The sequence below is a fragment of the Zingiber officinale genome, chromosome 4A (assembly GCF_018446385.1).
Source record: "Zingiber officinale cultivar Zhangliang chromosome 4A, Zo_v1.1, whole genome shotgun sequence".
In the NCBI taxonomy this organism is placed as follows: Eukaryota; Viridiplantae; Streptophyta; class Magnoliopsida; order Zingiberales; family Zingiberaceae; genus Zingiber; species Zingiber officinale.
Window position 1 is genome coordinate 103220250 of NC_055992.1, and position 16356 is coordinate 103236605.

The 16356-nt window shown below is 43.0% G+C and overlaps 1 protein-coding gene across 2 annotated transcripts; it reads right to left on the reverse strand.

Annotated features, from left to right (window-relative positions):
- Positions 1–303: 303 nt before the first annotated feature.
- On the reverse strand, positions 304–5834 carry LOC121970398 (activating signal cointegrator 1 complex subunit 2-like). 2 transcript variants are annotated; one of them, XM_042521105.1, is made up of 10 exons: positions 5349–5834; positions 5057–5216; positions 4880–4941; positions 4712–4806; positions 4023–4136; positions 3480–3545; positions 3289–3383; positions 2773–3206; positions 614–1840; positions 304–536 (listed from the first exon to the last, which is right to left on the reverse strand). In XM_042521105.1, the coding sequence occupies exons 1-9, from the start codon at positions 5770–5772 to the stop codon at positions 774–776; spliced, it is 2517 nt and encodes an 838-aa protein (XP_042377039.1). In that variant the 5' UTR covers positions 5773–5834; the 3' UTR covers positions 304–536; positions 614–773. The 2 variants fall into 2 exon arrangements, with proteins under 2 accessions (XP_042377039.1, XP_042377038.1); XM_042521104.1 differs by having other exon boundaries at positions 304–540.
- Positions 5835–16356: the final 10522 nt, after the last annotated feature.

Sequence of the window (16356 nt, forward strand, 5' to 3'; positions counted from 1 at the left end):
TTCTGTAATTCTGAACTTGCTAATATCTTTCTAATATTGTAAGGAGAGGCACTCAAATTGTAAGTTCTAAGTGATTCTGGTTAGTCTGATATATAAACAAAACGGTCACTTTATATATATATATATATATATATATATATATATATATATGCTTGTCTAATTATTCCAGATATTAGATATCGTCAATGCAAAAGGTCGAGTTATTTATTCAAAAAAATCACTAAAACTTACCGACATATTTCAACTGAAATTTAATTAGTGAAGCATCTCATTTTGAACAAGTCGAATATATAACGTTAGCAATTTATGCGAGCGAAGTATATTAAGCATGCCCCAGAAGTAACACAATGAAACCCTTCATAAAAGTGAGATTGCACTGCACATGTTAATCATTCAGCGCCACAACTTTAAATTAATAGCTCAGATGTGCATATCATTATTAATACATAAAACATGAATTTATAACATGCATTCCACTGCCTATTGACTGCACCTTTCATCAATTCTGCCAAAAGTGTTGTTTTGTGCCATTGATCCTACCTAGACGAAGGATAGTTCTGTCAACGTGAGAATGAAAGAAAATATAAAATGGGTTATCGAAAAAACACTTTACCTCGCAAAAGTTTAGTTGTCTGCATTACCAAAACTGAAGTCGCCATTGCAGCTGACCAAACGAACACATTCAGGCTTGACATGTTCCACAATGAAAGGATTATCTATATACAATTTGGGCGACAATATATGTGCTGCACATATAATCAAAATAGATATATCTAATGTCCAGTCATCCCTGATAAATGCTTCCGTATTGCTCTATCCTTTCTGTGGTGATTCCCACCTCCTCTCCTTCCTCTTCCTCGCTGAGATGAGTTCCCTCTACCTGAATCTCCTGCAGGATCAGATATCTGATTATCCTTCTCCTCGGCATCCAACAATCTCCTAACAGCTCCAATTGGTAAATTTCCACCACGACCCAGACCATGGATCATCTCTTTCTGGGCTTCATTCACAAGAGCTGCATCTTGAGCATTTAAAACAGCAACTGAACCTGAAACCTTATAGCTATAGTTCTTCCCATCCTTGACATAAAATTGTGTCTTCTTTGAATTCCATTTTGAGTTAGAATTTGATGAAGTTTCTATCTCTGAGCCAGTGGGCATTCCTGGAATAGGCCTAACTCTCTCAGTTAAGTAATCTGCCTCCTCACTTACTGATTCGACTATACTCAGACCTAAATCATCGAATGAATCATCATACTCATCTTCGTATTCATACTCTGCTGCAAGTGCTGCAGTCTTTGCTGCATCTTTGGTAGTTTTATAATCAAGAATAGCAGAATCAGCCACAACAATATCAGTCTTTCTAGTGTATCGCCCAGCTGAAGATGAGAAAGAAGAAGACGTGGGCCCATCTTCAACTTTACTCATCGACATGGAACCCATACTAGATGGGATGTTACCCTTTGGTTCAGGATCTATTAATAAACCTTTCCCCTTGTCATTCCTTCCAGACGCTTGTTTCCTTGATGGAATTTGTTCTAATGAAGTATCCAAAGATAATAGATCTTCATGAAGGGTTCCTTCTAGTATTCTCTGGATCACTTCTTCAGGATTCTGGTTATAAACTTCAAGACAGGCAGATAGAAATCCTCTACCATATTCTGGAAAGAGGTCTTTGATTTGACTAATTTTAGACTCAGCAATTACAGTCTCATCAGTCTGTACTTTTCCATCGATTGAAGGGGTAAGGATCGTAGCTTCTCTCTCCCAGGACTTTGTATTTAGTGGGCTTGCAATATTAATTAAATACTGAAATTGTTCCTCGTCCATATATAACCATCCTGTAAACAAAGTAGAAAATAGATAATCAGACAACAAAAACAACACACAATCACATCAAAGTTAGAGACGTATCATCATTAGCTAAAATCCTGTTTCTAAACCTAATGCAGCCAGTTACATGGGCTCAATTCCTCAACGTTGATGTCATGTATATATTCCTGCAGAAGATGGTGACCTACCCGGGGAAATTAACCAAAATAAAATATCTACTCTAACAAATCTACCTAATGAATCCACTACCTAAAAGAGTGGTTCTAAAGGCTAAACAGGAGCCAGACATAAGAATCTTGCTCTCAAATACCAGCGATAACCAAGTTTATGTTAGGGCACAATCATAGAAGATAAATTAATATTGGCTAATCAAGCACACTATGAGACTAACCAGGCCGTCAAATTACCAAAAGCATATCAAAATCTCAAGTAACTGATAAACTTTGTCAATTAATTAGTTAGATTTAAATCTGATAATAACCTAAGAAATACGAGTCTCAAGCAAACCAACAATTTGGACCTATGATTCGCTAGAATCTGAAAGTGGGTGAATACCAGCAAAGCAATTAGGCTCTGAAATTCATTTACTAAATTATGATGTAGGCCACAACTATGATCTTTATGCCACAGAAAAAGTCCCTTCCAAATTCAACACTTGAGTTTATGAGTTTGGAATGCAATTGGATGATCATTCAATACTACCAGGTCATATTGAGAAAGCATTCTAACGCATTTTCAATGAAAATCTGAAATGTTCATCAACAGAATTACAGGCAGATGCAAGATGAAAAAAAAAAAGAAAAGAAGCAACTATTTTTCAGTAACATGGAATAAATCCAGCTTAAGAAGATGGAGGTCAAACAACATACCAAATGGAATATCAAAGTTATAGAATTACTAGACAAATCACAATAACAATCAGAAAGTAAGATTAACTTACCATTCCTTTGAAGGTTGTTAATGTGGTTCAAAATCTTGAACTCCTTTTCAAGTTTCTGGAGAAATCTTTCATTACCATGATTTTCAGAGAAATTATAAGAAATTTCCTCATTAATCTCTTTCATAGTATGAACAATAATGTCACCTCTTATTACAGGATCCTCTACTTTCGCAGGTAACATTTTTGAAGTGGTCTGAAGGTTATCTTCTATTGGATTATCACTCAAATAGCAATAGTTGAGCAATTTCCAACCAAAATTAACAATTCTTCCTGACAATATTCTTTGGCTGATAAGCGTATCAGTGACCATATCATTGGGATTTGATGCCATATCAGACTTTGAACTAGATATAATTTTAAAACTTTTCTGCAAACATGGTAGCAACGAATCATGCAACCTTGCTAGAGTTTTGAGCATATCTCCACCCCCATGACTGAAAAATGAAATAACATACAAAATTCAGAGAGAAAAAATCACGATGTCTATTTCACAATGATAGCAACAAAAGCAGACACCTGAACTCAAGTAGAGAGAAGTACAAACTAGCAGGTGCATATGTAGCGGCAAATGCATCTAGCGTCATGATAGCATCATTCACAAAATCCATTACCTGAAGATAGATCAAATACTTAAAAAACCATAATTGCATAACTCAGAATGGTACCTAAACATGTTGCAAAAAAAAAAAAAACGAAAAGTGACTTGCCTCCAAAAAATCCTTATACAGTTGACCACATCCATGAATTTCTTGTCCTCCAGATGAAAACAATACCTAAGAGCCACATCAGTCAAATGTTTTTTGCATGCTTTGTTGTTGAAACACAAACAAAAGAAGATTTCCAGATTCATTATAATAAAGTTAACTCTAAATCTTGGCAATATTCTCCAAAAACATTTGAAATCTGAGAAATAGCAATAGATCACTCTTCAACTAGCAATCATATCTTAGTCAAAGAACAAAAGTACCGAAGTCTACATCAGCTTCTTAATCTGTGAAACAAGAAAGAAAGTGGAGATCTTTGTAATGTTTAACTAAAATAAGTGATTGGTCACAGTTAATCAATAAAGTTAAAAGATGACTCAGATTATACCGAGTTAACCGTAGCAAAAATTTCAAGGGCAACCCTTTAGATGGATAATAGATATATGAATAACAACTGAAGAAGACTCCATTTATATAGATCAAAACAAAAGAAAACTTCTTAGATTTTTTTCTAAAAAAAATAATTCTAAGATTGAGAAATAAAACCTCTAAAGAAGAGCTGCATCGTTCATGCATAGTTTGCACTATATTCAGGAAATGAGAGACCACTTCATCAATTTTGTTAAGAAGCTTCGGCTGGGCTTTTATAGCATTGACAACCTGAGAGCAAAATGTTCGATGAAGAAAACTAAGTCAGGAACAATAAATATAACAGAACATTGAGTCTGTTAATATATCACTTTCTATTATAAATGTCACAAATCCATAAACAAACCATCATCATCTTTGATGACGAACTTAAGGTGCTTTAATGAATCAAATTGTAGAATTTTTTCCAGACTGAATGCTGTTTAGGTAACTACCAAAGGAATGGGCTTTCATTTACAGACATTAATAGGAAAGTAATTAGCATAAAATGTAGAGTAGTAAAAACTAGAGTCTGACTCTAGGCAATGCCTCAATTCCTTGCATTTCTATGTTTGAAATTTTATTTATTCCTCAAATAGATACGAACGTATACTACAAAATGAGAAAAACATTTAGACAACCTAAGAAACTAAAAGTAAATTTGAATTCCTTTTCAGAAAATTAAAATTACGGGACTCCTTATGGTGCCTTTTTAGGAACCATAATTTTATTTTTCCAACAAAATTTGGTCATCCAACTAAGAGAAAAGAAAGTAGATAAGAAAAAAAAAATAATGAACGAATATTAGCAGATGCTAGGGACCATACCAGGGACTTGGTTAACTCTTCATTTTCATGTCCATAAATAGCACAAATTTCTAATAGTTTTGGCAAATCAAGCAGATTCTTTTCCTGCAAGAGAGCTATAGAAGGAAGATTGGATGAAGGAAGTTCATCATTCTTTAAAATTATGTTACCATGGAAAAGCTATGCAACCTGTGTGCTCTTTCATGCTGAGACAATCATTTGGGTGGGCCCCAGGATCCTTGTTGGAAGACCTGTAAAGGTTCTTATATTGGTCATTATCGAAGTGTCATAAATAACAATAAGAACAGCAAATAAAAATCAGGAGAACCCCCCAAAGATATGACAAATCACTAATAGCGAGCTTACATTCTATAGAGAATCATAAAAACTCGCCGACATAGCTCAAGTTCTCCGACGATGACCCCTGCAACAACTCCCCTTGCCCCTCGATGTGTAAAATCATACCATCTATTCCGAAATTGCAGATAACTATCCAAAAACTCAAGCAACTCATCGTTCCTCGCCACTGAAAAACAAGTAACATGTTTACAAAACAGAATATGAAATCAGCACGAGGGTTTTAACTAAAGGACTAATGGATACAATATCCCATTTTGGAATATAAAGCGACTAAGCTTCCGGGAACCAGGATCCCAACCTTCTCTCCAGAAATCCTTAGGTCTCATCTTAAGTATCCTGGATAGTTCGTCGTTAAGGAGATCAACGACCATCTGCGACTCGATCGCGTCCAGCCCACCGGCGTCAGCGCTGAGGCCGCAAGCGATTGCCTCATCGTGGGGCAAGTAGGCGATGAAGTTGCCTCCATCGCCGCGCTTCTCCTTAGATCTAGATCCTGAGGATGAAGACGACGAATTCCTCAGGGCGGTAGTGAGGGATGGAGGAAGGTTGCCACCAGTGGATATCGATGGATTTGTTGATGAAGATGATGAGGAGGAGGAGGAGGAAGCGGCCGCGGTGGTGGTGGAGGTGGAGGAGGGGGGATTGTTTCTGGGGACGAACTTCTTCTGATAACCATACGGCGCTCTCGATCCTTGGGAGCGCTGCGGCGGGGCAGAAGACATGGCGTCGCGAGCTAGAGGCGGCGGCGATGGAAAGGGGATCGACGCAGAATAACTTGGGAAAGGGTGAGTAAATATCGAAAATAAAATTGATTAAGGTCAGGTAAATAGGCGAAAAAATAAATAAATTCATTTAGCCTCATTATTAGTGCTGGGTGACTGATCGGTTTCATAAAATTTTTTTACTGGCTACTATCAAGATAAATTAAGATGTATAATATTCATTAGTTGTGTGTGCACCTTATTTATAAGAAAAAATTTTATAAATAAATTATAATTGGAAAATTGAATCATGAGTATTTGGATGACAAACTAAATATCTTATCATGGTACTGTAACCCTAGGGACAAGTAAATAGGCGAAAAGAGCATTAACAAATGATAGTATACATCTAATATCCAATAAATTTGTCATAGTTAAAATTAAAAATATAGATTTGTATTGAACCGTGTATCTAAGTTGGTCAAATATTCATTTCACATAAGTTTTTTTGAAAATTTTCGAATCACATATAGGATATCGATTTTACCCTCCAATTTTTCCCTCATGATTGTTGTGTGCATCCGAACCAAAAGAGAAGTATGAACCATGTCAATTTCTCTTCGCTACAAGCTTCCGAACTAACACTTACAACCAACAATGGTACAGTTTCTTCATCAAACCTAAACTTAAACACCATGTCATTTCCAACACTGACATGTTTTGATGGTCTACAGCACAGTGCAGCAACTCAACGAAGACAAATGACCCTCCTCCAGACCACTGAAGTCATAATCAGCAAACACAACCTTCCTCCTGGTCATGTCCGACTATAACGGTCAAGCGAAACCCAGGTATATTCTTTTTTTGGTCAGCGCTCAAATCTTCCTGTAAGGCGAAGCTTCTTTAAAACTGAAGTTTCGTGCTTTGGTTTGGTGTAAATTCTGACAGCACCAAAACCCTCGACACTGTTCACTGTGTGGCGAAGCATCTTCAAATCTTCTTGAATTGCAAGTATTCAAGAAAAATTCTAAAATATCGACAACATTTAAAATCCTACCGAGGACAAAATTTTTCACTGTGAATAATTAAGACATGTATTTTCTTCTACTGGATTTCCCTTTTTTATAGATAATTAGTATTATTAATTTATAGGAAGATTAACATTTCCAATTTTTAAATATCTCTATTTAACTTTTATAATCAAAATCCTAATTATGTCTTTATTTACAAGATAATTACTTCTAAAAGGATAAATCCTAAAAGATTTATAATATAATTTTAATAAGATACACATTTAATGATCTATTGACTTCCTCTATTGTAAATTTTAAATATTCACAATCTTATATAATTTTTGTCACAATATGATTAATTTATGATTATATCAATACATGGAAGATCAAATTTCTGATGAGATGCTCAGAGTTATTATGCAATCTATAGATTCATAAATAAAGAATTGAAACAAATCCATTAGTTCAAATATGGTTAATTTATAATTGTATTAATACATGGAAGATCAAATTTACATTGAGGTGCTTAGAATTATAATGCAATCTATAGATTCACAAATAGAGAATTGAAACAAATCTATTACTCCAAATATAAATATGATTACCAACAATATGTCACCTTCAACTTCCTCTAGTGTTATGGTTAATACTAGAGAGACTATTAATTACAGTTTCAATTTGAATGAACAAACTCCTAGTTTTAAGGATAACCCAGTACTTACAGGATTGGAAGACCTTTCTGAGGACATGTAGACTGAATAAGAATATAACGAGAATAGAATGGAAGTGGAAATTCAAATGGATGTTTCTAAGGATAAATTCTTAGTAAATGATATGCACTATTCATTAGATGAGTCAATCAACACTAGCAAAATTCAAAGAATATTTCTTTGAATTTTCCTTTCAGATATTACAAATAAATCAAACTCAATGTATTTAACAAAAGCAAAATTCAGATTAAAGAAAATATAATTACTTTAATCAAAATTAAATATCATTGCATAAATGTCAACTTACTTTAATAACATTCAATCTCATAGTCTTAATTTGATTGCCCCTGCTTTTCTTTTTATTAACCTCTTCTTCATCCTCAATTTCATCCTCAACTAATATAATTTTATCTTCTTCTTTCATATTAAAATCAACCTCCCTAGACTTTATCTCCAAGTTACCCACTTCACCCTCTTTTTTTTCTCCTGGTCTTCTTCCTACCTAGGACCAATGTTAGCCAATTAAGTGCATCTTTAGTGGTGAACCTAAGGTTATAGTGACTTCTTTGATGCCCTCTCCTTGTCACATTGGTTGAAACGAGGTTAGGATGAGGATCTTTGGTAGGGTGGCTAGTTGGATAAGAAATATCCCTTTTCCAATATGACGACTAATTCTCGTTTAACTTTCACTAAACTTTCATTATCGAGTGTAAGCTTTTGGATTTGTTTTGGATTTTCAGTGCAATGAGAACATCTAGTTTCTTCCTCTAAGTCTATGTGAAATTTTGAAGTAGATGTCTTATCCTGTTGTGGTATTGACTCAAATTTAATAAGGATGGAGGTACCAAGTAAATTTACTTCCTCGAGAGGTAGGGAGAATATCAACAATAATCTACAAAATCAATAACGATATATAATTAATTAAAAACATTTAACTATATAAGATGAATTTAGCATGAGTTGAAATACACATAATGGTTACCTAGCTAGGTAAGACTCTTGCTAACTTAGCCTTTGTTTTATTTTTATGAGAATAAGTAGATCTCCACTTACTTATCCTTGGTGTTACAATGTTGTTTGTCACTTGAATAGGGACATGCTTAAGAAACCAATCCCGTGTCATAATTCAACAATTAGATACCGTTGATGTATTTATGTCACGCCCAGGGGGTATAGTTCCTGGTATCTCACTCAGTGACAATATAATACAAAGAAACCCTAAGAACAATCTAAACATAATAATTAGGAAATTTATCAAATTATATTGATCCGGCGATAAGAACAGGGGACCCTCGTTGTAAGGGGTCAACGCCACGTGGAAGTTAAAGAGTCGGGCGGTCCATCGAAGAAGGTCGGACCAGCTAGGCTGACCGACCGGGAGGCCAGATTGGACGACCAGATAAATTAGGCTGACCGTCCGGGCGGCCATCCAGTGTTTAGCTAGGCAAAAAGGCACCCTTATGGAAGGGGTTCCGACGCTCATTGGGTAAGATCGTAGGGCCGAGCGTACAGCACGCTCAGCCGAAGACATTAAGCATACTGCTGACAGTCACCACAAAGCACTACCGATAGTTTCCCAAGTGCACTATCATACGTGACCGGTCGGACAGAAGACGGACATGGGTCGGCCTGATATCGGAGGTCGTCCGGCCGGACGCTCGACGGTCAGCTGGTCGACGTCCTCTAGTGCAAGAATCGAGTGGAAAAGGACAAGGGACATCTTTTTCTGACAGCAAGTAGGTCGCACGTGTAGGCCATGCTCCAAATCTTATGACAGGGGATTCCGCTGTCCCATCAAGGACATGCGGGGACTGTAGCAGTATGGGGTCAAGTAAGCTCACTGACGGGCCTTTACTATGGTATGGGCAGAGGACACGTGTACACCTCGGTATGTGTGCACCTGTTTCTCCACAGCCCTATATAAAGCCTCTCATCCTTCACCGGAGGTACGTTTTTGGGCTATGCGTTCTGAGACTTTGGGAGCCACCTTTTTTATCGTTGTTTACCTGACTTGAGCGTCGGAGGGTCGCTGCCGGGAACCCCTTCCCGGCCCGACTTTGGTGCAGGTTCGCCAGAGCATCGTGCCACCCATCGAAGATCCACATCAGCAGTCGAAGAGTGCCTCGTGCCCAGCGTCCGTTGATTCGGCCTTCGGACAGGATCAATTTGGCGCCGTCTGTGGGAACGCTCCTGCATCCGAACGGAAACAATGGACGAGGCTGGACGACAACACACGGTGACGCTTTTGACGGAGGAACTCGACGCCTTGATCGAGATAAGGGCCGCCAAGCTTGTGGAGCAAAAACAGAAAGCCACAGCCGAGCGGCCGGAGCAGCAAGCAACCTCAGCTTCTGGTGGCCGAGCGGAAGCACCTCAAGCCACCGTTGCATTCCATCGAGTCTTATTTCGCACCCCCGAAGCTGCAACAACTCACAGAGACCGGGGATCTTCTTCTGATGAAAGACCCAGACGAGATGATAGGAAAGGGAAAGCCCCCCGATCGGACGCATCGCCCGAGCGGATTAACCGCCAATTTTCAGAAGCCATCTTGAAAGATCCTCTGCCAAAGCACTACGTGCCTCCGATGATCGGCAAATATAATGGGACAACCAACCCAGATGATCATCTGGGTAAGTTTGATAACACAGCCACGCTCCATCAATACACAGATGGAGTAAAGTGCCGAGTTTTTCTTACCACTCTTTCGGGATCGGCTCAACGGTGGTTTCGGAGGCTGCCGGACGGATCTATCACAAGCTTCAAGGACTTCCGAATGGCCTTCCTCCACCATTTTGCGAGCAGTCGACGCTATCAAAAAACGAGCGTGAGCCTGTTCGCCATCAAGCAGGAAGCCCGCAAATCACTCCGAGTTTACATACAGCGGTTCAACAAAGTGGCAATGGATATTACAACGGCCACTTCGGAAACCATGATGAACGCCTTCACACAAGGGCTAGTGGATGGGGATTTTTTCCGATCGCTCATCCGAAAGCCGCCCCGGGACTATGATCACATGTTACACCGGGCAAACGAGTACATCAACGTGGAGGAAGCACAAGCGGCAAGGAAAAAGGAAACTCCAAGCGAGCGGGCTCCTCAGGCCGAGCGGAAACAGAACGCCACTCATCAGCCGCCTAGAGGACCCAGGGCCGAAGCAATCCGATCCACCCACGCAAGGTCCCATGTGCAAGAGGTAGCGGCCGCCCGACCCAAGCGAAAGAAGAGATGGACCTCGATGTTCTGCTCCTTCCACCGGACGGATACGCACAACACAAGGGATTGTCGAAGTCTTCCCTTCGTGGCTCATCCTGTGCCCCGGAATGCCGGACGACGGTCTCCCTCAGTCGACAGGAGACAGAGAACTCATGAAGCCGATCGGACGCGGTTTGATAGACCACGGCAGCAAACTCCCGATCGGCATCGTTCTCCAAGGCAGGAGAATCGCCGAGCGTCCAGAGAACGGTCTCGACCGTCCGCTCGGGAAGAGGAAAATAGAAGTAATACTTCCCGAGGTGAGATTAACGTTATTGCTGGCGGGCCGACCGGAGGAGACTCCAACCGAGCTAGAAAGGCGAGCGTCCGACAGCTCCAGATTCACGTGGTCGGTTGTAGCCAAGAGCGGGCGAGCGGACCAGAAATCCTTTTTGGGCCCGGGGACTTGGAAGGAGTTGAAGTGCCCCACGACGATGCCCTGCTCATCAAAGCGGTAATAGCCAATTATACTATTCACCGCGTATTTATTGACACAGGGAGCTCAGTAAACATCATATTCAAGAAGGCGTTCGATCAGCTGCAAATTGATCGAGCCGAGCTGCTACCCATGACAACTCCGCTCTACGGGTTTACGGGTAACGAAGTTCAACCTGTCGGACAGATCTGGTTGGCTATCTCGCTGGGAGAAGAGCCGCTCAAGAGGACAAGGACAATAAACTTCGTGGTGGTTGACTCTCCCTCGTCCTACAACGTCATTTTGGGACGACCGGCGCTCAGTGAATTCCGAGCGGTAGTCTCAACCTTTCATCAGAAGATCAAGTTCCCCATGGAGGACAAAGTGGGAGAAGTGCGGGAAGATCAGCTAGCAGCTCGGCGATGCTACATCGAGATGGTCCGAGCAGAAGCCCATTCCGCTCGGAAGTCACCCCGGATCGAGGTAAACGCCATCACCGAAAAGTCACCCTCTTTAATTTATAAAGAAAAAAAGGAAGTGCGGATTCACCCAACCCGATCGGAGGCCACGACTTTTATTGCGTCCGATCTGGAGGAGAAGCAGAAAGAGGAGCTAATCCAATGCCTTCGAAGAAATCATGATGTCTTCGTCTGTGTTAGGATCCTTCGTACGGCTAGAGAGGGGGGGTGTGAATAGCCGCCCCAAATCTTTCGCGTTTCTTCCTACAATTCGTTAGCGCAGCGGAAAAATAAACTAGAAACGAAAGGAAGAATATCAAACCTTAACACAGCTATGTACGAGGTTCGGAGATGATGCTCCTACTCCTCGGCGTGTCCGTAAGGTGGACGAACCCAAATCAATCCGTCGGTGGATGAGTCCCCGGAAAATCGGCTAATACAAACTCCTTCTGGGTGGAGAAACCTCGCCACACTTATTTGCAACAGCAAACAGGAGTACAAGTACAAAGAATAAGCAAGAAATACAATAAGAATACACAAGCACTCTACCAATCTTGCTTTCTCGTCGACTGGAGTCCAGATGAAGCAGCAGCTTCAAAAACCCTAACAGCAGCAGCTGTTCCAGTCGGGGAAGCTCACGCGAAGCTTTCGGAAGGAACTCAACAGAGCTCTTATCGCAGCCCACAAATCTTCAGCAGAAGAGAGGAAAAGTAGGAAGTAGAAGCACAGAAGATGCCCTCGATCCTTTATACCTGTGAAGGAGAAACAGCGAAGAAACTAGCCGTTGCGTCGCAACGGCTAGAACCCTGATCGGTCTGTGGACCGATCAGGGAAGAAGCCTTCGCTTCTGTTCCGTCCCTGATCGGTCCATGGACCGATCAGGGATCCTCCTGATCGGTCCACAGACCGATCAGGGAACTTCCTGATCGGTCTGGGGACCGATCAGGCTTTGTGCTGATCGGTCCCCTGACCGATCAGCCCCTCTTGCGCCTCGCTCCTGTTCGGCTTCTGATCGACTCCTGATCGGTCACCAGACCGATCAGTTATCACACAGTATGCTACTGATGTGTTACTGATCGGTCACCAGACCGATCAGAATATTCGCGGTATCACTGGATCGATCACCAGATCGATCCAGCTCATGGTTTTCGCCCAAACCAAGTCCAAACCAACATCCGGTCAATCTACATTATGCCTAGCATCTGGTCACTCCCTTGACCTGCTAGCACTCCCCGCTAAGTGTCCGGTCAATCCTTTTGACCCACTTAGACTTTTCCACACCAGATGTCCGATCATCCCTGATCCATCTGGATTTTCCACTTCGTGCCAAGTATCCGATCACTCCCTTGACCTACTTGGACTTTCCAACACCAGAAGTCTGATCATCCCTGATCCATCTGGATTTTCCCTTGCCTGGCTTCACTCACCAGGACTTTCACCTGGCTTCACTCACCAGGATTTCCACACTGCCTAACATCCCAGTTAGGACTTTCTCACTGCCTGGCTTCACTCACCAGGACTTCTCCGTGCCAAGTCTCCATACTTGGACTTTCCGTGTGCCAAGCTACCTGCTTGGACTTTTCCCGTGCCAAGTCTCCATACTTGGACTTTTTGCGTGCCAAGCTCCCTGCTTGGACTTTTCCAGTGCCAAGTCTCCATACTTGGACTTTTCCAGTGCCAAGTCTCCATACTTGGACTTTCCAGTGCCAAGATCCCTGCTTGGACTTTTCCCAAATCAGGTCAACCAGGTCAACCTTGACCTACGGTTGCACCAACAACCTCCCAAACATCTATTCTTGTCCCATATCAAGAATAGAACTCTCTCACGAGTGTCAAACATCAACATGCAACTCAACTAGGTCAACCTTGACCTAAGGTTGCATCGACAATCTTCCTAAGTCAAACATCAAAATACAACTCGAGTCAAGTCACCTCGAGTCGGGTCAACCAGGTCAACCTTGACCTAAGGTTGCACCAACAGTCTGGTCGACACATGAGCTGCCTGGAATTTCGCCGAGCATAGCGCAGCATGAATTGCATGTCCGACCGGACGCTCGGCCGGTAAAGCAGAGAAAAAGAGATTTCAGCGCCAAACAGAACGCCATCATCCGGGCGGAGGTGGAGAAGCTTCTGGAAGCCGGCTATATACGCGAAGTGCAATTCCCGAGCTGGCTGGCGAACGTAGTCTTAGTCTCCAAGCCGGACAACAAATGGAGAGTATGCATAGATTTTCGGGATCTCAACAAAGCCTGCCCGAAAGATTTTTATCCTCTGCCTCGGATAGATCAGCTGGTTGATTCTACGGCCGGCTGTGAATTAATCTGTATGCTCGACGCCTACCAGGGCTATCACCAAGTGCCGCTCGCCCGTGAAGATCAGGAAAAAGTCAGCTTCGTGACTGCCGATGGCACTTATTGCTACAATGTGATGCCGTTCGGATTGAAGAATGCGGGGGCCACATATCAGCGCTTGATGAATAAAGTTTTCCGAGAGCAGATCGGGCGGAATCTAGAAGTTTATGTGGACGACATTCTCATTAAATCCGTCCGGGCGGCGGATCTCTTCAAAGACATGGAGGAAACCTTCAGAACGCTGCGCAAATATAGAGTCAAGCTAAATCCCCAGAAGTGCCTGTTCGGAGCAAAAGGAGGGCGTTTTCTGGGATACATAGTGACCGAGCGGGGTATTGAAGCAAATCCTAGCAAGGTGAAAGCTCTGCAAGACATGCCGCCGTCGAGAAGCACGAGGGAGGTGCAGCGTTTGACCGGTCGGATAACGGCTCTCTCCAGGTTCATCTCCAAAACTACCGACCGGAGCCTCCCATTCTTCAAAATCCTGCGCAAGGCCACTAAATTTCACTGGGACGAAGAATGCGACCGGGCATTTGAAGATTTGAAGGCATATCTGAACTCCCTCCCAGTGTTAGCCAAGTCGGCTGCGGGTGAGCCACTGTGTATTTATTTATCTTCCACCGAACAAGCAATTGGCTCAGCACTAGTGAGGGCGAGCGGAGAGGAGCCGGTGTATTTCCTCAGTCATATTTTAAAAGACGCTGAATCTCGCTACACCGGGCTCGAAAAGTTGGCGTTTGCTCTGGTCCTCGCCGCTCGGCGACTTCGCCCATACTTCCTGGCGCATACTATTATCATCAAGACCAACAGCCCGCTCGGGCGAGTGCTATTGAATCCAGAAGCTGCCGGGCGACTCATCAAGTGGACGACGGAATTAAGTGAATTTGACATCCAATACCAGCCCCGCTCGGCGATCAAAGCGCAATCCTTGGCCGATTTTGTGACTGAAGTGCAAAGGCCAGAGCCGGAAGCTATGTGGAGAATATATGTGGATGGGTCGTCCACTCGGCTCGGAAGCGGGATTGGAATATTGTTACTCTCCTCTCAAGAAGAGAAGATGCACGTATCCGTCCGGCTGGATTATAAAGCTACCAACAATGAAGCAGAGTATGAGGCCCTCATAGCTGGCTTGCAGGCAGCTCGGCATGTGGGAGCCGGTCGGGTAACGCTTCACTCGGATTCGCAGTTGGCCGCTCAGCAACTCTTTGGTACCTTCGAAATTAATAGTGCTCGGCTCAAGCTCTACGCGGAAGCCTTCGAAAAGCTAAAAGCTGACTTCAGGGAAGTTATTGTCCAGAAGATACCCAGAGCAGAAAATCAAGCAGCCGATGAGTTAGCCAAACTCGCGAACTCAATAACGCCGGTCGCCATTCAACAATCAATGAAAAAGTACTGTTGGTGGCGCACATCGACCGGATCGAAGGCCTCACTTTTCCATGCGACTGGCGGACACCCATCATAGAGTTTCTCCGCTCGGGAGCCACACCGTCCGATCGGAATGAAGCCCAGCTGCTAAGGAGAAGAGCCGGTCGGTTCACACTCATCGGCGATCAGCTTTACAAAAAGGCTTTCTCATGTCCGCTGTTGAAATGCGTGAGCTCGGAAGACTCGACTTACATCCTCCAAGAAGTACATCAAGGATCGTGCGGAGGACATCCGGGCGGACGAGCACTAGCTAAGAAGATCCTGCTAGCCGGATACTTTTGGCCGACCTTACAAGCAGACGCCGCTCGGACAGTGTCTACGTGCCTTTCGTGCCAGAAGTACCATAACTTCTCCCACCGACCGGCCGAGGAAATGAAGACATAAACCGTTTCATGTCCGTTCGATCAATGGGGAATGGATATTGTTGGTCCATTCCCGATGGCGACCGGGCAGCGGAAATTTTTGCTAGTGGCAGTTGATTATTTCTCCAAGTGGGTGGAGGCCGAGCCGCTAGCCAGGATCACCGAACAGATGGTCAAAAAATTTATCTGGCAACACATCATCTGTCGATTCGGCATCCCTCGCCGATTGGTATCAGACAATGGGCGGCAATTCACCGGGAAGATGCTAGAGGATAGGTGCAAAAGCTATGGTATCGAGCAACACTTCACGTCCGTGGCTTACCCTCAAAGCAACGGTCAAGCCGAAGTGGCCAACCGGGAAATTCTCCGTATTTTGCGCGCTCGGCTCGACCATTTGGGAGGAAGTTGGCCAGATGAGGTGCCGGGCGTCTTATGGGCTATCCGAACGGCTCCAAAGGAAGGGACGGGCGTCACGCCTTTCCACTTGGTGTATGGCGGCGAAGCAGTCATTCCTGTTGAAGTGGGAGTGGAATCCGGTCGGATCCAAAGTTATGACGAGGACAACGCCGAGCGGAGGAACCTGGAGCTGGATTTGGTCGATGAAGAAAGAGCCAAGGCA